At 40.8% G+C, this 25,768-nt stretch overlaps 2 protein-coding genes and 1 pseudogene across 2 annotated transcripts in view; 2 read left to right on the top strand and 1 right to left on the bottom strand.

The window, feature by feature from the left end:
• Positions 1 to 25,768, bottom strand: part of ANO3 (anoctamin 3) — a 129,697-nt gene that overhangs the window by 53,277 nt on the left and 50,652 nt on the right. The window contains exon 11 of the mRNA XM_006091589.3: positions 15,896 to 15,956. Coding sequence (XP_006091651.1) covers positions 15,896 to 15,956 — 61 coding nt within the window. The remainder of the gene's footprint in view (positions 1 to 15,895; positions 15,957 to 25,768) is intronic.
• Positions 901 to 16,648, top strand: MUC15 (mucin 15, cell surface associated). The gene is made up of 4 exons (XM_006091586.3): positions 901 to 1,109; positions 9,187 to 9,882; positions 12,181 to 12,330; positions 14,446 to 16,648. The coding sequence occupies exons 2-4, from the start codon at positions 9,213 to 9,215 to the stop codon at positions 14,604 to 14,606; spliced, it is 981 nt and encodes a 326-aa protein (XP_006091648.1). The 5' UTR covers positions 901 to 1,109; positions 9,187 to 9,212; the 3' UTR covers positions 14,607 to 16,648.
• Positions 20,110 to 24,142, top strand: LOC102424206 (annotated as a pseudogene).

The raw sequence follows: 25,768 nt of genomic DNA, 5'->3' as shown, positions 1-25,768 counted from the left end.
ACTGGAAACCTATCTCCTTGCACAACAGAAACTAAGCAATGAACCTCAGGCATACTGAGTTGAACAGACCTTGGCGCCAGCCCCCAAATATTGATGTGCAGAATATCCCAGAAAGCGCAGTTTCACTCTTCTCCCTTTCATAAGCCTTGAAAGGAAGTGAAGGAAGTGTGCCAGGTTGTTATTCAACTCTCGTATTTAATCAAGCATTACCTGGGCACTTCTGAAACTCTCCAGCTTCTGAATTGAGAGTAAAAGCAGAGAGAACACAGGATGGGAACCACTTAACCGAGAAAGCTCCCAGGATTACTCAGGATCATGTGGCCATTTTGAGACTGGCCCAGGTCCTCTCCAGACTTCTGAAAGTCAGCAACAAACCCCATCTCGGTCCTGGTGATTATTTCTAACTTAAAGCTTACAGCTTTCAAAAGGATCCCAAAACACATCAATTCACTTTGTGTTAAGTGTAACTGTCTCTAAAACGGATCTCAGTGCACTGCAGACCAGGCTCCTCGCTACTGAGTCCACTACATTTTCTCCACTCAGGTTATAAGTTCACAAATAAAACATCCTACTATGAGAAAGGAAGTTTTGTTTCTGAGTCAAGAGAATGACATGCGGCCAGCACACAGCAACAGGTGCAGGGCGTGACTCCTTTTGGTTTCCTCACCTGCACAGTGGGAACCCATTATGGGTTAGAAATTCCTGATACACCAGGGACGTTACCAAAGTCTTTGTCCCTTTTTTTTTTTACTTAGGGCTAGAAATAAATGCCCCTTGTTTTGCCACCGTTTAAGACAACTAGCCTGCCCTGAAATCAAAACAACCAGCCTATGAAAGCTGGAGGGTTGGACTTATTTTTTTAAGGCCTGAATGGAGGTGGTATCTTCATGCTGACAGCTGAGAAGCAGGTCAGTCAGGTTCTGGGGTGCTGCATTACACAAGCAAGATACAGCCAGCTCCGCCTAATTTTGTTTCTCTGGCACCCTCCTGCTTAGTGGGACGGCGCCACATTTAACCCATCTGCTTTCTCTAATGCACGGCAGACTCATTTTAGCCAGGACAGCTGTGATATTTCAGTTCCTGTTTGTAAATACCTCCTAGACTTGAAGGTAAGTTTGTGCTGGGTGCTGGGTTACACAGAATCCCTCCCTCCCCCAACCCTGTGTCTGTCTGTCTGCCCCTCTCTCTTTCATTGATTTTCTAAAGAGAATAAAAATGAGCTCAACTTTTGTCAGAACAGTCTGGGAAGTAGCTACAAAGACCTTTATAGAGACAGGTAGCTATTTCATTAAGTAATTACCTTCAAAATGAGCATTTGCACTGTCAAGTGAGTTAACTTTAAGAATTACTGCCAAATATGCTAGATGACGAAACCAACTGAAGAGCTAAAATAAAAACATTACTTAAAACATACATGACTAGGAGAACCTTCAGGTCATATCTTAGTAAAAGTTTTAAAACATTTAAAGTGCAAATTGTAGCAGGAATAGAAATTGAATATTTAGATTTAAATTATGCATTTGGGCTTCAAGGTTGTTGCTAAGGTATTGGAATATGACAGTTAAAACAACAACAACAACAATTTTCTAACATAATGAATTACATTCCCAAAGATTTTCTTGAAAGACTGGAAAAATATTGTGTATATACTTTTACTTAGCATGGTGGGTACACATGTCCACCACTCATTGGAGATTGGAAGGCTAAGTCAGTTGCTACAGAAGGCATCCCATGGAAGAAAGATGTAAATACAGTTTCTTAAAATTAGTTTCAGTTGTAGCTATGTAAGGTTCCTAGGTGAGATGTTGGTTTACCGTTCACCCACCTTCTATTTGATCCATAGAGGCTGTTTCTCTAGCCAGTGAAACTTAACAGAAGGCTGCACAGCCCATGCTTGGGAATCTGGGTCCAGAATATTTCTTTTGGAGACATGTCATTCTTTCGTTCTAGGCATGACACTCTTTTACCTAATTATTTCAGTATTCAAATTTATGACTGAGAACACCCAAGTTAGGGAGTATGACAGTCTATTTTTTTTTTCTGGATTTATGCATCATACCGTGATTTAAATTAGATGATGTTCACAAACTTCTGAAACTTGTTTGTATGTGTTTTTTTCTGAAGGAAAGTCAGGGTTTTCTTCCCCCCCCTTTTCTTTTAAAACAAATAAAAGTAAAGTGAAGTGCCTACAGTTCTCAGGTACAGTCCTACTTTGTGTTAGTTAAGTCTTCTCACCTTTCATAAAAGAGGCATATATAGAGGCATCATTTCTTATGTCCTCATTTATTGTGGCTCTTTCATGTAAGGAAAGTAAAATACTGCCCAAGATTGGAAGAGCCACTCATAGTGACACTCAAGGTTTGCCTGGGACACTGGCTACATGTCAGACTGAGTTTCCCATGACAAAGACAAACAAAACCCATCTGTCTTACTTTGTAGCCTGAAAGCTATAACTAGATGTGATCAACAGCAACTGAGAGAGAAGTAGCACAGTAAATACTCTTTAAGTTATTTCACTACAAAAACATGTTTTTATATTATCCTCTCAGCGTACCTGAACTAATGCTTTTATTTAAAATTTCTGGATTTGATTGAGTTTAGAATGACTAGCATTTCTTTTCCCTTGCCCGGGTTGATTTACTTGACACAAAGCAGGATACTCCCTTACTTTCAAAGCTTGGTATAAAATGGGCATGACTCAGAACAGGGACACTGGGCAGAATAATGACTTTATGCATTTAAGGAGAAGCAAAATTATGTACAGAGAGTGTGGATTTGCCTCCCTGAATGGCCACAGTTGCTTTCTCTCTCATTCTCTCTCTCTCTCTCTCTCTCTCTCTCTCTCTCTCTCTCTCTCTCTCTCTTTCATCACCCCCTGCAGCCCTCCATGCAAAGTAATGTGAAACCACTTTTTAGTGCCAGCACCAAGGAAAGGGAGAAAATAGTGTTCTTTTTCTCCTGTAAAGGAATTATTTAAAAAACAGTGAACCTCACACTGTCTGAATGTATATTTTACAAGTTATTAAATACTAGAAATAAGACAAACATTTCAATATATATAGAAAGGATTAGAATCTGTGTTTAAGCTGTCACAAAGTGGATGGAAATTCTTTCTCTGTTCCCTTTATGATTGATAGTTCTAATCTTAGAAGGTGTGTGTGTGTGTGTGTGTGTGTTTGTAATGATTAGAGCTTTGTTCCTATGTTACATCCTCAAAATCCTCATTACCACATAGGGGCAAAAAGGGGCAAAGAACAGGAGAGTGAATGGTGCTATCTGGTTGGTTGTCCTGAATTTCTCTCCCATGACAACTTCACTTTTCTTTCATCCCACCTTCTGTTTCCCTCTGTACTGCACCTGCTTGACAAATGAACTTGAGCACACACAAGCATGCCATCCGTCATCCAGCATAACTTAATTTTACATAACAAGTATGCAACATCCTCTAAGTATTTGAATTCTAGAGATGGAGACAAGTTGAGAGGAAAGTGCAAAGAGAAAGAGTACACTTTTATTTCTTTGCCTTCTGGAGCTCCCGTACCACCTCCATTAGCTTTTGCTGCTTACAACGCGCTTATTCAATTCAGAATAGATTGAACATAAATGAAATTGCTTAGTCTTTGCTCCAGCAAAAGTCTGGGGCTAATATTTAATTCCTGGCTGCTTCTATCCCTTTAAGATGAAGGGACCTGAGGAAGAGGTATAAGGTGGTTCTCTTAGAAGCCAGGGAACAGAAGCAAAGTTGTCCCCCATTGCCATGCTTGGACAACATGAATAAATCAATACAGTGGGGCCTTGACTACGAGTTTAATTTGTTCTGAGACCGAGCTCGTTAAGGAGCTTGTTAACTCAAATTACTCTATCAACTCAATGCAAAAAATCTGCTGAGAGACAGCTGGTATCTCAAAAAACTCGTTAGTCGGGACACTCGTAAGTCAAGGCCCCACTGTATTCCCAAAAGCCTTACCCACACTGGTATTAATTTAGGAATAAACTGCAAATAGTATTTAAAGCATTCTGTCTTATCCCTCTCTGCCCTTTCTTTTCCCTGGAGGTAAGTTATAGGCAGTAACAGAATGCTTAGCCCATTTGGGGTATTCATTCCTTAGGTTTTCACGTTGCAATCAAAAGCTGGGTGAAAGGTAGAGAGATCCTCTTGGTTGCTCAATGTTACAGGCAAAGGGAAACAGGAACAACAAAACTCACTTTGTTGACTCCTGATATATGGATTCTCATTATGGAAAGGGAACAAGAAAACTCAATACCATGTTCCTCGTGTAACATTATGAGAAAGTTAGAGGAACAGCTAAGATATGTTTTTCCCCTCTAGTGACCACTTCATTAGGAAGATAAAATAACCAGAAAGCTTGGGTACAGAAAACCTAAATCAAGCTGCATAATAATAATAATACAGGCCAAGTACAGTTCATAAGCTAATCAGATCACTGGTAGTAGATAAAAAAGACTATAATGTTTGCCACAAACCTGACAGAGTTCACAGGAGAAGGGAGTTTTTGAAAAGGTCCATGTAAGTATTTTTCAATTAAATGGAATCACATTTTAAATGTGCTAGGTGAGGAATCAGCTTAATGAAATGTTGGTGAGCTTACATAGGTCTGGGGAAAATCACTTGTTTTGTTACTGCTAATCTGTAAACTATACGCTACAGGTGTCCATCTAGAACACATAGAGACAATTGTTAAAATTTTCTTAAATTAGGATAAAAGTGTATTTAGTATGTTTGAGAGGTACTTAACATAGAAGGCTCCATTTTTCCAGTATTTAAAAATGGGATTATAAATGGCTCTGATTAAAATAAAATTTGTAAAAGCTGTGCTAAGACAATGTTGATGGGAAGAGTTCTATCAAGCAGCTAAGTACCAAATTCTGTATTCCTTTGTAACATTTCTGACATAGTTGAGTGATTACTAGCTTTAATGCCAAGATTTGAATCCTAACCCTATTTCTTTTTTAAAAAAAAATATTTTTATTGATTTAAGAGAAGAGGGAAGAGGGAGATATAAAAACATCAATAATGAGAGAGGACCACCCTAGCTGGTTTGACTCAGTGGATGGAGGGTTGGCCTGTGGACTGAAGAGTCCCGGGTCCGATTCCAGTCAAGGGCACATGCCCGGGTTGCAGGCTTAATCTCCAATAGGGGCGTGCAGGAGGCAGCCAATCGATGATTCTCTCTCATAATTGATGTTTCTATCTATTTCTCCCTTTCCCTTCCTCTCTGAAATCAATAAAATATATATTTTAAAGAAATAATGAGAGAGGGCAATTGACCAGCTGCCTCCTACACACCCCACACTACGGATTGAGCCCACAACCCAGGTATGTGTCCTGACTGGGAATTAAACCATGACCTCCTGGTTCATAGGTCAATATTCAATCACTGAGCCATGGTGGCCAAGCCTAACCCTATTTCTTTAGTGTGTCCCCAGTTGTGTGTCCTTGGACATATTATTTACATTTTATGCCTTATTTAATCATCTGTTAAATAGGATTAATAATCCCTTTCTCATTGTGTTTTTAGTAAGAATTAAAGGAGAAAAAATGCAAAAATGTGATATAATAAATGCTTAATAGCAATATGTTTTCCAGTTATTTTTAGGACCTAAATACATTTTGTTGGTAATGACAAAGAAATAAATGAAATGTAAATAAACAAACTTATCACAAATACAGGCACCCATGTAACCCCTATCAGGTCAAGAAACAGAGCTCCCGAGCACAGAGAAGCCCTTTCCATGCCTACCCAATACTTCCTCTCCACAGTGACCACTTTCCTGACTTCTAACATTCCAGTTTGTTGTCTGTTTTTGAACTTTATATACAGAGAATCACCAGTACAACTGGCATTTCAGCTCTGCATTAATATTTCTGATAATCACCCTTATTTCTGTATGCAGCTCTAGTTTGTTAATTTTCACACGTGAATCTACACAATTTATTAACCATTCTGTTAGTGATGGATGTTTAAGTAACGCTTTTATATGTCTGCTAGCCTTGCTTTATAAGGAGGTTTTTCTGAAGTGATTAGTATAGGGCATGAGAGATATTATATCCTAAAACCTCAGGAATCCACAAGTATGGACTGCTTGCTAAAAGCTTTTGAAGAAAAAAAGTATAGCAGTATGTATTATAGATATATTTAAGTTGTACCATTATGCAAGAAATTGTTACGCAAGGATGACAAAACCAAAAGATAACCAAAGGTGTACACAGGAGCTCTTCAGATCCTACTGAAAAATCATAAAGGTTGAAAATAGTTGTACAACATTTCTGGGAGAGCTTTTAAAAGAATAGCTGGTAATAGTGGACCAAAATAATAGCAGTAGCACCTCCTCCTTTTTCTTATCTCAGTCATTTAGGAGAGTTTTAATGAAAAATAAGCTCTGAGGTTTAATTCAAAGAATATAAAATCAGTTTTCAGACTTTTTTAAAAGGAGAAATAGCCTAATTTTTTTTAAAAGAATAACTTTCGCCTGGCTGGCATGGCTCAGTAGTTATGGGTTGATCTATGAACCAGGAGGTCACAGTTCAATTCCCTTTCAGTGCATATGCCCAGGTTGCGGGCTCGATCCCCAATGTGGGACATGCAGGAGGCAGCTGATCAATGATTCTTTCATAATTGATGTTTCTATCTCTCTTTGACTTCCTCTCTGAAATAAATAAAAATATATTTGAAAATAAATAAATAAAATAATAATTGTTTCAATGAAAAACACTTTACATTTTAGTAGCTAATTACTTTGGAGTCAGTAGACTTGCCTTTCAGTGTTGCCTCTTCCATTTACTAACTTCCATTACTAGCCACTATGAACCTCAGTTTCTTCATCTGCAAAATGGGAATAATTAATACAACCTATTCTTTTTGTCTGAAGGGATCATTGTGATGATCAAGTGAGATATTATAAACTTTGTCCAGTGCAAGACACTTAGAGAATATTTTAACTAGAGGCCCGGTGCACGGATTTGTGCATTGGGGGGGCGGTGTCCCTCAACCTGGCTTGCACCCTCTCGCAATCTGGGATCCCTCGGGGATATAGCAGTGCACCAAGTGGCAGTTGGACAGGGAGGAGCCCGAGCCGGTGCCGCACTGCTCGCACTCATCCCGGCCCACTGCACCTGCCACTGCTGCTTGGTAGCACTGATGTGGAGTTGGGAGAGGCTCCTGCTGCTGCAGCTGTGCTGGCCAGCCATGAGCCTGGCTTCTGGTTAAGTGGTGCTGCCCCTGTGGAAGCACACTGACCACTAGGGGGCAGCTCCTGCGTTGAGTATCTGCCCCCTGGTGGTCAGTGTGCATCATAGCAACTGGCTGATTGTTCAAGTCCTCATGGTTGCTTAGGATTTTATATATACAGACTAGAGGCCCAGTGAACAAAATTCGTGCATGGCGGGGGGTGGGTCTCTCAGCCCAGCCTGCACCCTCTCCAATCCAGGACCCCTTGGGGGATGTCCGACCGCAGCAGTTGGACATCCCTCTCACAATCGGGACTGCTGGCTCCTAACCGCTCACTTTCCTGCTTGCCTGATTGCCCCTAACCACTCTGCCTGCCTGATCATCCCAACCCCTCTGCCTGCCTGCCTTATCGCCTCTAACCACCTCTGCCTACTTGCCTAATGCCCCTAGCTGCTCCCCTGCCAGCCTGATTGCCCCTAGCCACTCACCCTTGCTGGCCTGATCACCTCTAACTGCTCTGCCTGCCTGCCTGATCCACCCCCGCCACCATGGCTTTGTCCAGAAGGATGTCCAGAAGGACATGTGGAAGACATCTGGTCTATCTGGTCTAATTAGCATATTACCCTTATATTAGTATAGATAATAAGAAATAAAGTTAATGTGTATTAACTGCTTACTTTAGTCCAGATAGTTTTTAGTGTGTTTGAGAGGTACTTAAGGTAGAGGGCCCTCTTTTTCCAGTGTTTAAAAAATGGGATTATAAATTGCTCTAATTATCTCAAATGATTTACTCAAATCATTCAATTTAGAAAAACAATGTGAAGTCAGTGTAATTATGATAATGATGATGATGATAAAGCAATTGCTTGTTATGATGATTGTTTTTCATAGATTATTCATGACAGATGCCTGAATTTTAATATAAATCTAATTTCAAAAACCTCTCCCCTTATCCTGCTATCTATGAATTTCTAGTACTTCCACACTTATAAGCAAAATTATGCGCCTGGGTTGGAGGTCAGGACTATGGTTTCAAATCCCAACGTTGCCACTATCTAGCAAAGTAATTTATTCCACACAAACTCCCAAATATATTCTTCATTGACACAATAAGGAAATATAATGAAAGATTATCCTAAAATCCAAGTCTTTCTGATTTTCCTAATCTGAAATTAATAGAATGGAGAGCATCATAAAAGTATTTTGAAAAACAAATGTTAATTTCAAATTCAAATAACTCAAATTAGGTATAATAAAATCTTTTCAAGTGGGGTCCCTGACTGACTCACTTTAAAGTGGTACATTTAGTGTATATTCAGTAACATCATTTTCATAATATTCCAAATTACATATTTAAAAAGAACATGTTTTCTTAAATAGGTTGAAGAAACCAGCCAGCTCTACATACACTATATTTATATTTTAAAAATTTTACTTAGCAGTCCATATATAGTGTGTATGTGTGTGTGTGTGTGTGTGTGTGTGTGTGTGTGTTTAACTTGGCCCAAGCTAAATAATCCTTGAAATAATGGAATAGTGGTGTCTGGCCTGACAAAGTTTCTGCATGGCATTTCCTTAGAGCAGCGGTTCTCAACCTGTGGGTCGCGACCCCTTTGGGGGCTGAACAACCCTTTCACAGGGGTCGCCTAAGACCATTGGAAAACACATATATAATCACATATTGTTTTGTGATTAATCACTATGCTTTAATTATGTTCAATTTGTAACAATGAAATTGGGGGTCACCACAACATGAGGAACTGTATTAAAGGGTCGCGGCATTAGGAAGGTTGAGAACCACTGCCTTAGAGGAAAAAAAAATGTTATACAGAATATAGAACTCAGTCATTCTAATTTTAGTACACAATTCAAAGAAAACAAACTTTTGGAATTGAGAGTATGATATTATCATCTCAGCATTATGTATCTGGATTTTTCACCACTTAAAAATGTAGATTTTCATTTAATAATTCAAATGGTTGTTATTTTCTTTCAGACCCCCCTATACCAAAGAAGGCTACAATGTTGACCTCTGCCCAAACTCTATTGCTTTCAACCTTGTTTAGTTTACTATTATCTGTAAGCCATGGAAAAGAACGTCTGGAAGTAAACACAACACAAAACATTGCAGAAAGCTTAAAAGACATGGCAAAAGAATACGTTCCTTTGAAAACTGGAGCAGATTTCAACTTAGGTAAAGACAATAGAGAAACTTCCAATCCCAAGGCAAGAAATTCCTCTCTTTGGGATCCATCAAGTAAAAGTGATGAAACAACAGATTTTGTGGATAATTTGACCACAGACAACCCCAGGAGTCCAAGACCCACACCTGTATTTTCCGAAAGCACTTCCTTGATCCACAGCTTTGTTTCTAAACTGCCTCAGAACTCATCTGCAGGAGATGAAAATTCTCTGTCCGTTTCACCACCTCCCAATGCTACATCTGCTGTATCCTCAGTGGGATCCCTGGCCAATGATACCATGAAAACTGACAACAGTTCCATTACAGTTAGCATCCTCCCTTCAGCGCTAACCACCATGAGGCCCATGACAACGGAACCAGATGGATGGCTTAACATTACTAATGATAGCTTTGTGGGGTTTACCCCCTATCAGGAAATGACTCTACAGCCCACCTTAAAATTCACCAATAATTCAAAAATCTTTCCAAATACATCAGATCCCCAAGAAGGTAAATATAAACAAATTTAACTTTCTTTTGGTGTGAAAGAATCTCCACGTAAATCATACAGATTACAACTATAGAATATGTCATACCAGCAGGGGTGGGGAATGTCCGGTCAGCAGGCCATGTAAGGCCCGGGAAATTTGGTCTGGCCCTGCCCAAGGCATTAAGGGGAGGTAATTAAATTTTTGACCAAATATAGCAGGCTAATTTTTAAGTTAATAATTTTGTATGGCCCTTGAATGATGTTATAAATATCCAAATAGCCCTTGGCAGAGAAAAGGTCCCCCACCCCCGTGACTAAAGAAAAAGAGGCGATCACAGTAGCACAGGTGGTTCTCCCTTTAAGGGTAACCATGATATTCACTGGAAATAGTGAAGGGATTTTAGAACTTAAGTCAGCATATACTTAAGTGGGACAAAATGAGAAGTAGGGTAGGCTGAAAAGACTGAAGTAGTGATACAGCTTGGAGATACTGTGTAACAATTTTTACTGAATTTTAGAAAGACTACTTGAAATTTCACATGCTTTTAAGAATACTGTACAATTGAACTTTAAAAATATATGAATGTTGGTTTTAAAAATTGAAGTAAATTAATGTATAAGTTATCAGATACCACATAATCACAGGAAAATAGAACACTGATATTTTTTAAAAAGTAAATAAATTCAACAAAAGGAAATCCTCAATTTTTAGTTTAGTACTTAATGACCACCACAAGAAAATTGTAATATGGGGACAGTTTTATGTTTCATTCTTAGGAATTATTACATCAAGCTTTAACACATAAAGTGAAAAATTACTAATATTTAATGAAAATTCATTACATTTTATTTTTTCAGGTCTAACCATGTTTCTGCTTCCCTCAAACTTAAAAATATACTAGTTTCCCCTATGAACTCACTAATTTCCAATAGAATTTATTTATAGATTATATTAGTTATATAAACACCAAATCATCCATATATCTATATCTATATATACTAATATATATTCCTATTTGAAGTTGTTGCCTGTTGCCAGTGAACAGGAAAAGTTTTAAATAATGAAATCTAGGTTTTACTATAGCTCTGCAACCAATGTATTGTATGTACATATATTTTCATTTTAACTTTAATTAAAAAAATTTTAAATGTTTTTTAAATTAATTTCAGAGAGGGAAAGGGAGAGAGGGATAGAAATAGCAATGATGAGAATCATTGATCAATTGCCTCCTGCATGCCCGCTATTGGGAACTGAGCCCAAAACCTGGGCATGTACCCTGAAGGGGAATCAAATCATGACCTCCTGTTTCATGGGTTGACACTCAACCACTGAGTCACACCTGCTGGGCTAGTTTTAACTTAAACATATCAGTTTCATTAATACATACTCTAACATCCCATCAGAAATATATTGCTTAAAAATACTATCTCTTTTGTCTCTCTAAACTTAAAATACATATTGAAAACATATTACTTATTCCTACCAGGTAACTTTGCTTCATTTTTGTTTTAGTAATTATTTTGTTAACTTTCCAGTGTGGAGGTTAATTTTTTAAATATATAAGGTTTCATGTGGAACCAGAGACTCTTTAAGACCCTTTACCTACCTAATTAGTAAGCTTCTCAAGAAATGTTAAAAAACATTAAAAATAAAATACACTAAATTTGAGTTCATGGAGTAGTAAGTAGTTTATTTATGATAGTTTTCAAATAAGGTACTTAGTAAAGGGGATGATAGGGTGAAATTTTGGGTTCTCTTAAACTCAGACCTACACATCTGTTCCCTATGTGTAATGCACTGACAATATATTGCTTTGATCATTATTCTGATTTTTCCTTATAATGCCTTTTCACTTGGAGTTTTGTGGATTCATTTCCTATTCCTCACTTACTCCTATTAGCTTTTTACTTTCAAATTATTATAGAAACAAGATCAAAGCTCATTTTACCATTAAAGTTCATCAGAGATTTAGAATTGATTAAAGACAATAGAGCATTCAACACAGAAATTATGTCCTAATGGAGCACACTCATGGCATTTCAGTACTATTAGTGTTGATGAGTAATGAGGCATAGTTATAAAACTAGGACTTACAAGTAATTCAAAATAATTCAATATTTAAGGTTTGGTTTTATTAGGAAATATATTTTGCCAATATATCCCAAATATTCAGTACTTTATATTATATATAATCAGCATTATCTAATATTTTTTAAAATGCTAAATATTCTTTGTGCTACACATGTATATATGTCTGTACTTTGAACAATTATTGCTATTTCTTGTTTATAAATTATTTTTTCTTTTTTCTCTCTAGAGAATAGAAATACAGGAGTAGTATTTGGGGCCATTTTAGGTGCTATTCTGGGTGCTTCCTTGCTTAGTCTTGTTGGCTACTTGTTGTGTGGAAAACGAAAAACGAATTCATTTTCTCATCGGAGACTTTATGATGATAGAAACGAACCAGGTAAAAACAACTTTCAGAACTTCACCTCCAGAACTTTCATTAAGTGGGGATTGCTAATGGTTATTACATTGTCTAGACAGGGTTCAGAGATTCATACAATAGAAATAGTCCAAAGATTTATTCTGACCTACTCTCTGTTCCTCAAATAGTAATGGACCTGTGAGAAAAAATTTTAAAATAGTTGAAACTGTTGCTCATTGCATAACAATTGATTTTAAGTAATAATTCCAGAACCTAAAATAAATCTATAAAATTGGAAGAGAATGGTATGCTATTAAGAAAAAATGGGCAGTTTTGTTAGTGTTTGCAAAATCATCCATTGTCATTATTGTTGTAGTTTAGTAGCAGTAATTTGAGCAAAGACATATTCTAATAGGAGATCTTCAAAAGTTTTACAGATATAGTAACCTCATATTAATTATCTTAATGAATCTCTAAAACGGGATTTCTAATGAGTTACATATGTAGCTACATAAGTCCCAATTTACCTTAATTCTGTAAATTCATGTGGTGAAAAACCATAATGCTTATGAATAAAAAATGGAACTTCTATGAATGAAGCACTGAGTAGGACCTTAATAACACAATGTATAGAACACAAATGAAGTCACTTCAAATGCTTGATTCTTCCCTTTCTTAAACTTCAGGGGGAAAAAAATCACAACTGTTTTCTGGTTTACAGGAGGGATTCTTGCTTCCATAAAAAAATAAATGACCCTAGTGAGTCCCATTGATAAAGTCTTGTTGATTTTTGAGAACTTCAAATCATGTGACATATGGTCCTTTTCAGAACCAAATCCACCACTTATAAATTTGACTGAATTCTGTCTATGGGTTCCTAGCAATAAATATTTTAAAAAGTGGCATTTTTCAAAATAAAAGGATATGATTTTGAACAACATGGGTTTCCAAACTTCTTTTTTAAACCTCTGAATTTTTTCTTTATTTGTAATCACTGTAATCATCTGTAAAAAAGCTCAGTCTATTAAATTGCTATAATTCACTATATTTTGATTGAGGCATAAGAAAATAATCATACCACCTACTTTACTCCTTCAAGACAGATTAGGGACCCTCTCCAAAATCCCTCAGGGTTCTGGGAGACTAGTTTGTGAAGAGATGGCTGAAGAAATTGATAGGATATGAAAATACCTCACTGAATAATTAGATTACTAATCTAATTAGTAGTTAATCACTGCTTCAGTATTTAAAAGTACCTCCTTATTTTCTTTGAAAATAAGTTCAAGCTCATTAAGGAAATAATAATTGACTATTGAAAAAGAAAACAATCCTTTATTATCAGTCATAAAACCTCAAATCATGATAAGTTGGATCTATCAGCAGGAAACACAAGCTTTTACAAATAGTTTTCTCCTGTCTCCATGTTCAATGGCTCAACCATAAAGACATGGAGACACGGTTTAGAATAATGGCACTGATTTTCAAATTAATGCTCTTCACTTTTTAAAAAAAAGTATTTTTCACACCAGAAGTGAAAATTCTGAACTAACTGATAAGACTGAAATCACGCAATTCTACACAATGAGACATATGTCTATCCTCCCTAATACAAAGTATTACTACACTTTTGTTGTGATCGCTCCCTTGGTTCCTTTAGTTTTGGTCCACCAGCAGGGAAATTCTGGAAGTTAAATTGTTCGCTTAGTCTTAGAAAGAAATGTGGCTTGAAAATATCTACTCATTTAAATTTCAAAACTGCCGAGACCGGTTTGGCTCAGTGGATAGAGCGTCGGCTTGCGGACTGAGGGGTCCCAGGTTCGATTCCAGGTCAAGGGCATGTGCCTGGGTTGCGGGCACATCCCCGGTGGGAGATGTGCAGGAGGCAGCTGATTGATGTTTCTCTCTCATCGATGTTTCTGACTCTCTGTCTCTCTCCCTTCCTCTCTGTAAAAAATCAATAAAATATTAAAAAAAAAATAAAAATAAAAAAATAAATTTCAAAACTAATATCTGAAAAGCCCATATAAAGGCCAGGTACACTTACCCATCTAGAACAGTTCCTAAGGTCTGGCAGATGCCTGAACACATGTGCATCTTTCAAACTGTGACTGAAATACCTTTTATAAAATACCTTTTCTTGGTTACTTTTTTTAGTTCTGCGATTAGACAATGCACCGGAACCTTATGATGTGAGTTTTGGGAATGCTAGTTATTACAACTCAACTGTGAATGATTCATCCATACCAGCAGGTCAAGAAAATGCACGTGATGGTATTCCAATGGATGACATACCTGCACTCCGTACCTCAGTATAAAACTAAGGGGAAAAGGGCTTCAGATGGCAAGTGTTTGCTTACATCCTGGCCTTTTCACCAACCCACCTTCCAAAAGCTGAAGCAAGATCACTGTCATGTGGCTTGTGCCAAGAAGAACTGTAAAAGCCTGAGCCTAGTAGCAGAAACATAAAGAGATGAAAAATCATCCAAGGGGTCTCCTTTCTTGCCATTTCTGGCTATGCTGAAGCTTATATGGAGTAACCTTCATTTGTATTTTAGTCTGTTTTCTTCTTAGTAAGAAATGTTTGTGGGATCACATAAAACTAAAAGATTGTACCTTGATTGCCCTCCTTGATAATTTAATTTAAAAACTTCTTCACTGAAAATAGAGAACCAAATCTACATTTATACTTTGTTTTGGCCAAAAATAAGTCAATGGATTGACTCTTCACTGCTCTCCCTGTAGCTCTAATGCCATGCATCACAGTTGACATTCTGTTGAAGAAGCATTGGAAGTAAATTTTTTTATTTTTTATTTTTTTTACATAAAGCTAGAAAGACAGATGGCACAGAACCTCTGTTTCTGAGAAATGTAGAGAATGGGAGTGAGAGACCTGTCTTTTAAGTACATTTTACTTTGCTGCCTTAGCACTTACTAGTACATGGTCAGTCCCTTGAACTGCCAAGTTGACAATGACTTTGCATTCAACAGGGCTGTTAGGAAAGCTGACCCTAACCAGGAAAGTAATTGCTTTTCTTCAAAGGATGTCTGATTTACTTTATGCCTCAATTAACTGGGTAACCTAAAAACTCAATGAGAAACATGTTGAAAAAGTCAGCCAAAGTCTGTACTTGTACATAATTTTTACAGTTTTAAGATGTTAGATAGGAACATAATTTATTATGTATTAGACATTACTGATCAATTGTATATGGAATAGATTCTGCATCTCCAAATAGATGATGAGTGAGATTAAAAATAGATAAATGGAAATGTTAAACAAATAAAAAAATTTCTGAGCATCAGTTGCAAAAAGTTTAACTTGGATTATGTTTCAGTTTGTTTTTAATTACTATCTGCTCTGGAACACACAAAACAAACAAAAACTCTTTAGTATAGGTAGGTCCAAGGCTTTAGGGATTAAAGAATCAGATCAAGAAATACATTCCAAACAAAGCAGTGAATGTGGGAAGAGGACAAACAAAGCAATAGACTTTGTTGAATTGATACATGGGGTGTGTGTGTGTGTGCGTGCGCATACGAGCATGAAAAAATACAGTAATAGCCTCAGAGAATGAGGGCTAGGAAGTAATGGAGAATTACTTACCCCATATTGCCATAAAAATAGCAAAGAAGACTGTCCCTCCATTATCAAACAAGTATGTCACCTTAATGGAAAAGAAACAAAACTATTAGTTACAGTGTTGGTTATAATAAGCAGGTGATTGCAAATACTCCCCCTTGGAATCACATTATTCTATAGTTTGTAAATATAAGATATAGATCACTTCATGATTGCTACAGCTATTTCATATAATTTTTCTCTTGGAAAGAGGTAAAGGATCAGCATTTTTCCCTTTTCTTTCCTCTTCCCTTTTATTCCTTATGGACTCCATCTTCATTTCTGCTTAAAAATTGTTCTAGCACCTCAAGGAAGTATTTGTGAGCCACAGAGAGTCAAGCTATAGTGTGAACTGTAAGAAGTCAGCCTTTCAGTTGAGGAATACCTAGTTGGACTTTTTGTTAGCAAAACCTCCAGGATTAGAAAAGTTGCAAAATGCAGAATTCCACTAGTGAGGCAGACTCTCAATGACATGGTATCACAGTGCCATCCCTCCTCTCTGATAGCTTTCAGAATGGGCCATGGCCCAGTTGTGGCTATAGAAGGTAATAAATTCCATATTTAGTTGTTTTTCAGAAGTTTCATAAATCACTGACAGTAAGATATAGTCCAAGTGTTTTTGAATCAGACATTACCTGAATTGTTATAGAGAATAATGTACAGTTATGTGATGTGATTGAATACAATTTTCAGGGTTGCAAGAATTGTTTGATTTTAATAAAGTATAAATTTAATTTACCTTTGCTTCCTTTCATTTGCATATTGCCCTTGCTATGTTTATAAGTTAGTGAGAGAGATTAAATGTATACAGTCAAGACAATACATGTTTGGTAGTCAAATACATACTGTATCATCTATAGAGAAAATAGGGACACTAATCTCATGGGAGAGAGAGAGGCTAGTTAGGGACTAAATAACATTACTAGTATTATAAGGGAAGTGGGAGTAAAATGGTATCTTTTTTGCACAGTCTATAGTTCAGAGGCTGCTCAACAAAAGATGTGCTTATTCCCTGCAATGTAGCAATACTGGAAATATCAGTGTACAAAAGATGTGCTAATTTTGATGGTTTGTGGGTAGGTGCAAGATGTCCTAATAGCTGTAAAACTTCTTTGATTGTTAAGGCTCAGAATTTCTAAAAATGCTATAAAAATTGGTTTTCATAACAATCATCGGGTACATATTATGTACAGGAGAGAAAAGGACCATAAAGGAATTCGCCTACAGAGCTCATAAAATTACACCCAGCGGGAGAATCCAGCTTTTTTGTTTCCAGAGGCATCCCACAGAGATACCTGCTGCTGCCACACAGCTCAACAGCTGTCTGCTCTCCCTTATCAACAGACCTACTGCAGGGAATGGCCTCTTTGAGTGTTAGAACAGAGACTTTACAAAAGGGCACTTAAAGGCACTAATAATGGCTTTCAGAGAAGTGGCAAGTAAAAACCCATACTTAGCAACAACCAGGTTGCATAGCCATCACTTGTCATAGTTTATACAATATTTTCTTGAAAAGCTTTTCATTTTTTTGATGTTTGTTTACACATCTCAGATATTTTTTAACTCAATAAATTTAAACAGTAACCTTTTTAGAAATCTAAATATATAAAAGGCTAAGCGACTGTCCAACTGTCTGACCAGTAGCTATGATGTGCACTGACCACCAGGGGGCAGATGCTCAAAACACAGTCATGGAAACATGGAACAGACTGACGAATCTCAGAGGAAAGGGGGGTGGGGGAGGGCAGGAAGAGATTAATAAAAGATCTTATATGCATACTAGAGGCCCAGTGCACGCTTTGTGCACTGGTGAGGTCCCTTGGCCTGGCCTGCAGGGATTGGGCCGAATCCATGCACTGGGCCTCCTACATCCCCCAAAGGGTCCCGGATTGCGAGAGGGTGCAGGCCAGGCCGAGGGACCCCACCGGTGCACAAATCCATGCACCAGGCCTTTAGTATACCCATAAGACACAGTATGGTATACATGTACTATTCATAGAATGTGAGAGTGCATACATGTAATGGGAGGTAAAGGTAGAATGGAAATTAGGAAAAACTTCAGAACTTGCCCTAAGAAGGACAATAAAAGTGTAAAATCGCTGTTAGAGCCACTAAGCTATTATATGCAGGACGTATTATGATATGGGAGACAATGCAGACAAAAAGAGCAATTAGAAGCCTGCAGTTAAAAATGGAAGTGCTAAGGGATTTATTTAGGATGCTGATATAAGACCTGATGAATAAAAATGGGGAAGAGGGAAAAGGAAGCATCAAGTCTAGAGTTGATGGCTCCAGGTTAGATCATGGGTGTTTGGCAACAGAATAAAGGGGGAAGAGTCCTTATGCCTAATAGGACAGGAATACTTTCTCAATAAAACTCCAGATGAAATAAAAAGAAAATTCCCAAAGCAACGTAATGACTTTTCTAAAGCAAAAAATAGGCTTGTCCAATCTACAAATGTATATTTACAAGAAATTATTTTATTAGAAAAATAGCTTACCTTTATGCATAGAGGGACCTATGGACAAACATTTTATTCAACACTGCTGGTGTGAGTGTAAATAATATATGAAGAGAGAAGCAAACTAAGCCTTCAAGAAAGCTGTGTTTAAGCACAAATTCTCCATTAATCTTTAACATCTTATTTCTCTTAGAGAGCTGAGTGTGGCAAGAAGTCAATAAATATGGGCATTGTTTAAGGAGATAAATTTCACATTAGGTTGGAAGCATAAAGTCGATGTCTCCTCTACTGTAATTGCTAGATTTCTCTCTAAAATTGTTTGATGGGTTAAGAATAACAGAGTTCTGGAAACTGCCACTTGCACCCCATTAGAGGCCCTCTGGGCTGAGAACAAGGTGCCTTCTTGGGCAGATTCAACCCTGTGGGCCAGGCAGGCTATTACAGGAGAGGGGGCTGGGGGCAGGGGGTCAGAACACAGGCTGGAGTTTGGGCTTCTCTGACCTCCTCAGTCCTTAATACTGAGACAGGGAAAAATCCATACAGGTGCCCACAGCCCTTGGACCTGGGCACAAGCTACATCAAACATGGACACCTCATTAGCTCCTCCCCCTCCCCATGACTTATTTAGGGCAATATCTTATTTAAATGTGCTCCCAGGAATCAGAATCAGCTGAATCGCTTGTTAACATGTATATTTCTAAGCCTTACCCTTGAGGCCCTTAAACGTTCTTTTTTAACAAATGTTCTAGGTCAGTGGTCGGCAAACTGCGGCTATGCAAACCGCGGCTCGCGAGCCACGTGCGGCTCTTTGGCCCCTTGAGCTTGGCTCTTCCACAAAATACCGACATCTGCGCATGGGCCACGAAGTTTCAATCGCACTGTACTCGCACCCGCACATGGTATTTTGTGGAAGAGCCACACTCAAGGGGCCCAAAGAGCCGCATGTGGCTCGCGAGCCGCGGTTTGCCGACCACAGTTCTAGGTGATTCTGATGTAGAGTCATATACTGATGCTTCCATAAAGTTTCTTTAAGAACAAACAACCTCTGTCCTGTTTCTGTAGTAGCCTCACTGTCATATACGATCTGAGGCTCATACTAGGTATTGAATAAATGTTTGCTGCACAAATTAAACACACACACACACACACACACACACACGCACAAACTAAGAACTATTATGAATAAAGCTCACTTCAAAGGTTGACTCATTTTTAGAATTACATGATGAAACAATGCAGGACCCTTCTACCTAATGATTTCACCTTAAAATCCTTGCATGATGGAAATTGACAGTGTGGTGTCAGGTGCTTTTAAATGAGTTTGCAAACATCACAGACTGACTTAATTGCCCAAGTTTCTCAAGTCCCATACTTTTAAAATGTTAAAAATGAAAACAATCATCAAAGAGAACAATGTACTTACATATCATTTTTACACGAAGGAACCGGTTTTTCATGAAACACATCCTTGGAATTATTAAGGGAATAATTACACGGATACACACGCTTCCCAAGAAATAAACACGGCAGATTTACTTTCCTATTACTTGCCGCAAGTGAGGGTGGATGCCATGAGGAATTAACAAGTTCCTAGATAATGTGGCTAAGCGATCATGACCCCACATTGCTTGGCTTGTTTCTTTGATAAAAATCTGTTCCCTTATATCTGGCAATGCCCATCAAGTAACTTCTAGGTGTTTATATAAACTAATATTAAAGAGAATGTTGAGGACGCTGATGGCCGCTGAAGTCCAAGATGGCGGCGCCGGGCTGCTCCTGTTGTGGGTGACCGAAGTGCCGGAAGTGCCTCGGGTGGCCGGAAGTGCCATCTATCACCGGAAGTGCCGCCATTCGACCAACCGGCCAACGGTGCGTTTCGGGGCCCACAGAGAAGTTGAGCCTCGAGGCCGCAACCGCGCTTAGAGGGCCCGTCCGTCTTGGGGACATCTCTCTCCCGGAGGAGATGGACCTGAAGGTCTTGCGGTTCAAGAATAAGAAGCTAGCAGAGCGGCTGGAGCAGCGCCAGGCTTGTGAAGATGAACTCCGAGAGCGCATCGAGAAGCTGGAAAAGCGGCAGGCCACCGATGACGCCACACTCCTCATCGTCAACCGCTACTGGGCCCAGCTGGAGGTAACTGTGGAAGCCCTTCTCCGACGCCATGAGAAGCAGCGGGAGCTGTCGCCAGGTACACAGCCACCTGGGACCCAGGGGGGGCCGAGGTCAGAACTGAGGGAGACCCTGCCCGCGCAGCGACGGCCCCCCCTGAGCGAGCCGGCGTTGGCTTTCCCGGTGAAACAGGGCGCCAGCAGCAGTGAGGAGGTGGGGCCGCAGGGCCGGATGGAGTTCTCCAAGGCCGCCGTGTCGCGGGTGGTCGAGGCCTCAGCCCGCCTACAGCGCCAGGTGGAGGGACTCTGTCGGCGCGTCTGCAGTCGAGGGGGAGGTGAGCCCCGCGGTGAGGCGGCTCGGGCACGCACCCGGGAGCTGGGCTGTGAGAACCGGCGACTTCAGGCCTTGGCCACCCAGCTACAGGAGAAGCACCACTGCATCTCCTTGGAGTACGCTGAGCTCCAGGATAAAGTGACATCAGCAGAGACCAAAGTGCTAGAGATGGAGACCACAGTAGAGGACCTGCAGTGGGACATTGAGAAGCTGCACAAGCGTGAGCAAAAGCTCAATAAGCACCTGGCAGAGGCCTTGGAGCAGCTCAACTCTGGCTACTATGTATCTGGTAGCTCCGCAGGTTTCCAGGGAGGCCAGATCACACTCAGCCTGCAGAAGTTTGAGATGCTGAATGCGGAGTTAGAGGAAAACCAGTTATTGGCCAACAGCCACATGGCAGAGCTGGAGAAGCTCCAGGTCGAACTTCAGGAGGCTGTGCGGACCAATGAGCACCTCAAGGTGGCCCTACGCAGTCTTCCTGAGGAGGTGGTACAGGAGACGGAGGAGTACCAAATGCTGCAGGCCCAGTTCTCACTGCTTTACAATGAGTCTCTGCAAGTGAAGGCCCAGCTAGAGGAGGCCCGGGGACTGTTGCTGGCCACCAAGAACTCACACCTGATGCACATTGAGCACATGGAGAGCGATGAGTTGGGGCTGCAGAAGAAGTTGCGTTCAGAGGTTATCCAGATGGAGGACACACTGGCCCAGGTACGCAAGGAGTATGAGATGCTGCGCATCGAGTTTGAACAGAACCTGGCCGCCAATGAGCAGGCAGGGCCCATCAACCGTGAGATGCGCCATCTGATCAGCAGCCTTCAAAGTCACAACCACCAGCTAAAGGGGGATGCCCAGCGATACAAACGGAAGCTGCGGGAAGTGCAGGCTGAGATTGGCAAGTTCCAGGCCCAGGCCAGTGGCTCTATGCACTCTATCCCGGAGGACTCTGGTCTCAGTGCTCCAGACCCAGGGCAAGAAGAGGGTGGGCCAGGCCCTATTGGTGACCACGAAAGCAGAAAGGAGATGGTTTCAATGCCTGGTGCCGCCATGACTACCTCCTTAGCAAAGATAGAGGAACTGGTCCCCTTTGAGGAAGATGCCCAGGCCTTAACTCCCAGGGCCCCAGGCCCCTCCTCTTGGGTCCGAGAACCTGAGCCCAGGCCCCAATGGGAGCTTCAGGAGTGGGAAGGGCCTGGCCTGGGACCCCAATCTATGGCCTCAACATATTCAAGAGCTGATCGGGAGAAGGCCAAGGTGGAGGAGCCCAAGAGGAAAGAGTCCGAATTTCTCAAATGTCTCCGAGCAGAGCTCAAGAAGGCCCAGGAAAGCCAGAAGGAGATGAAGCTGCTGCTTGACATGTACAAAACAGTGCCTAAGGAGCAACGAGATAAGGTGCAGCTTATGGCAGCTGAATGCAAGATCAAGGCCGAGGTCAATGAGCTACGGAATCACATCCGGGAATTGGAGGAGAGAGATCAGAGGGAGAGGAAGAAGATTGCAGACGAGGATGCCATGCGGCGCATTCGGCAGGCAGAGGAACAGATAGAACATCTGCAGCGCAAGTTGGGTGCCACCAAGCAGGAGGAGGAGGCTCTGCTGTCAGAGATGGATGTGACAGGTCAGGCTTTTGAGGACATGCAAGAGCAAAATAGGCGGCTGCTACAGCAGTTGCGGGAAAAGGATGATGCCAACTTTAAGCTGATGTCAGAGCGGATCAAGGCCAACCAGATTCACAAGCTGCTGCGAGAGGAGAGGGATGAGCTGGGCGAGCAGGTTCTTTGCCTCAAGTCTCAGGTGGATGCCCAGCTGCTGACCATGCAGAAGCTGGAGGAAAAAGAGCAGGCCTTGCAGGGCAGCCTTGGAGGTGTGGAAAAGGAGCTGATGCTATGCAACCAGGCCCTGGAGCTCAGTAAGAGGAAGGCTGTGGAATCAGCCCAGCTGGCAGAAGACCTGAAGGTGCAGCTGGAGCATGTGCAGACACGGCTGCGAGAGAGCCAGCCTTGCTTGGCAGAGAGCCGTGCTGCTCGAGAGAAAGAGAGCTTCAACCTCAAGAGGGCTCAGGAGGACATCTCACGGCTGCGGCGCAAGCTGGAGAAGCAGAGGAAGGTGGAGGTTTATGCAGATGCTGATGAAATCCTCCAGGAGGAGATCAAGGAGTACAAGGCGCGGTTGACCTGCCCCTGCTGTAACACACGCAAGAAGGATGCGGTGCTTACCAAGTGCTTCCACGTTTTCTGCTTCGAGTGTGTGCAGGGCCGCTATGAGGCCCGCCAGAGGAAGTGCCCCAAGTGCAATGTGGCCTTTGGTGCCCATGACTTCCACCGTATCTACATCAGCTGAACCTGTAACTCAGGAACTCTGGAACACCTATGGACCCTAGGTGCTATGCCCCAAGTTCCTCCCCACCCTTTGTTCTGGATCCTGTGGGCCCAATTTCTCCCTCTCCCCATCTAGTTGTTTGAGGTCCCTAGTACATGTTAGTGAGAGTGGGGTCAGCCAAGTTCCACCTTTTTCCCTGTCAGAGCCGAGGCACCTCCTCTGCTGGAAAGAGACGCTATGAGATATCAAATGGGCCCAGAGCATCCAACTAAGCTTCCTGAAAGCTGGCCCCAACTGTTCTGTCTCCACAGGCCTATCCCAGCCCTAAGGGGGAAGTTCCCCAGGCTGTGACTCCATGAAAAGGAGGCTGACTACTTGCTTACACACCCAGAAGTGAGGATCAGGTGGGTCAGGTCTCCAGTCTCTTGCTCTGAGATTAGACCCTGGAGCCCAGAGAGTCTTTCTTCACTCCCTGCCCTCCAAGCATGGGCAAGGTTTCCCTGCCTGTGGAGTTCCCTGGGCTCTTTGGTGTGGCTCTTGGGATAAGCTCTTATATTCTTTATGGGAGGATAAGGAGGGTGAAAGTCAGGGGGCATGGTCCTCTTCCTCTGAGAAGCTCTATGGTTGCTGCAGTCACCTAGTCCTTATTTTGGAAATGCTGAACCAAGATCATCAGCTTCTATTGTAATCAGACCTCTCCGAATACCTATTCTCCTAAGCCAATTACCCCTACCTTATGCTTAGCAAGTCTCCAGTGGGTCCACAGCCCTGACCCTACTTTCATCCTGGTGGCCGTAACTGCAGTGGAGGCAAAGGAGGGGAAGGGACAGACTAGCAGTTGGATCAACTTTCAGTCATTCCAGGTAGAAGATCATCTAACCCTGTGACTGAGCCTGTACCCACAGTATTTGCTATGCTGCTGCCCAAGCAAACTCTGGGCTCTGGGGGCAGCAGGAGGGACCTGCAAGGTGGAGCTGCTGACAGGTTCAAGGGTCCATTCAGACCCACAGCCACTGCTCTAGAGATGTTTTGTATAGGTTATATGTTATAAATAAATGTTCAACCCTAAAAAAAATGTTTATTTGCATCCAATGAAGGACGTGTAGTTCTGATTTTTAAGGTGTGAAACAAGTAGCTACATTTTATTTTAGCCAGAGAAACAAATACAAGACAAATATTTCATCCTGATGGGTTTTATTTCTGTATTGTTCCACAAGGCAATATTCTCCTCTGCAAGCTCCATTTTCCACCCTTCTTTAATAGTTATTAAGTGAATTCTTTATGAGTCAGACCTGTCCTTAAACATACTTTTTTTCTACAAGGGAAAGGAGGGATGTAGATACAGCGTGATGACAAAAGCCCCCTAGTCTTTGGAATCTTTCTTCACTTTATCACTTTGCCATATGTGGATGTTTCTTATGTTTAGTGATCAGATAAAGCTCAGTGTGTTTCATTAGATCTGTTCAGGTAAAAGTATAAGTAACCTATATATGAACTCGTTGGTGTCCCTAAATCTGTCATATGTCTTTAAAATGCATGGGCTAAGATGTGTATATACATTTAATAATTCTAACACAATTGGTTTTTGCAAAAAAAAGTTGACAAAATGCTTCCCAAAATGAGACATCTTTGTGGAATATTTAAAATAATTCAAAACTAAGTATATTTTAGAAATTGAGTAGAGTCCACAGAAAGATCTTGCTTTTGCTATGGGAATAGTGCTAGATAGAGCACTGCTGTATGCCCATGTCACAGCTCTTAAAAATCTTCAGATTTTTTTCAAATAACTAAACTACAAAAAAATCACTAGATATCTATTAGAATAGTTAAAAGGACTGCCCATCCTAAGGGTTTATGATTATATAGAAAACTGGAACTCTCATACACTGCTGGCAACAAAATAAATGGTATAAACATGTTGGAAAATAGTTTGGCAGTTTTTAGAGAGTTAAATATCTACCTATTCTATAAACCAGCTATTTTACTTCTAAGGAGTTTACCCAAGAGAAATAATACTTACCTATAACAAGATTTGTAGATAGATAAATGTTCATAGCAGCTTTATTAAAAATGGTAATAACTTAAAACAGTTCCAAAGTCCATTGATAGATTAATGGATAAACAAACTCTGGTATGGACATATAATGCAATACTACTCAGCAGTAAAGAGGAATAATCTACTGATACATATTACAACATGGATGAATCTCAAAATGATTGTGCTGGGCAAAAGAAGGCAGAAAAAAAAATCACACACTGTATGATTCCATCTACATAAAAGTCTAGAGAATGCAAACTTATCTATAACTAGAGGCCTGGTGCACAAAAATTTGTGCACTCGGGGGGGTGGGGGGGGGTCCCTCAGCCCGGCCTGTGCCCTCTCGCAGTCTGGGACCCCTCGGGAGATAACGACCTGCTGGCTTAGGCCTGCTCCCAGGTGGCAGAGGGCAGGCCCAATCCCTAGGTGCAGCCCCTGGTCGGCCTCAGAGCAGGGCTGATTGGGGAGTTGGGGCGCCGCCCCCTGTCATGCACAGAGCAGGGCGGATTGGGAGGTTGTGATGCCACCCTCAGTCATGCTCAGGGTAGGGCCGATTGGGGGGTTGGGGCACCGCCGCCTGTCACATTCAAGGCAAATCTACA

Source organism: Myotis lucifugus, unplaced genomic scaffold (genome assembly GCF_000147115.1).
Source record: "Myotis lucifugus unplaced genomic scaffold, Myoluc2.0 scaffold_92, whole genome shotgun sequence".
Taxonomy (NCBI): domain Eukaryota; kingdom Metazoa; phylum Chordata; class Mammalia; order Chiroptera; family Vespertilionidae; genus Myotis; species Myotis lucifugus.
This window is presented reverse-complemented; position numbering and strand designations above follow the sequence as displayed.

What these genes read in the sequence shown, in the direction of transcription:
- MUC15 (XM_006091586.3), top strand. Translation starts at nt 9,213, where the DNA reads ATGTTGACCTCTGCCCAAACTCTATTGCTTTCAACCTTGTTTAGTTTA. An exon ending in TACATCAGATCCCCAAGAAG is followed by an intron (nt 9,883 to 12,180) that starts GTAAATATAAAC and finishes TTTTCTCTCTAG; the next exon opens with AGAATAGAAATACAGGAGTA. An exon ending in TGATGATAGAAACGAACCAG is followed by an intron (nt 12,331 to 14,445) that starts GTAAAAACAACT and finishes TACTTTTTTTAG; the next exon opens with TTCTGCGATTAGACAATGCA.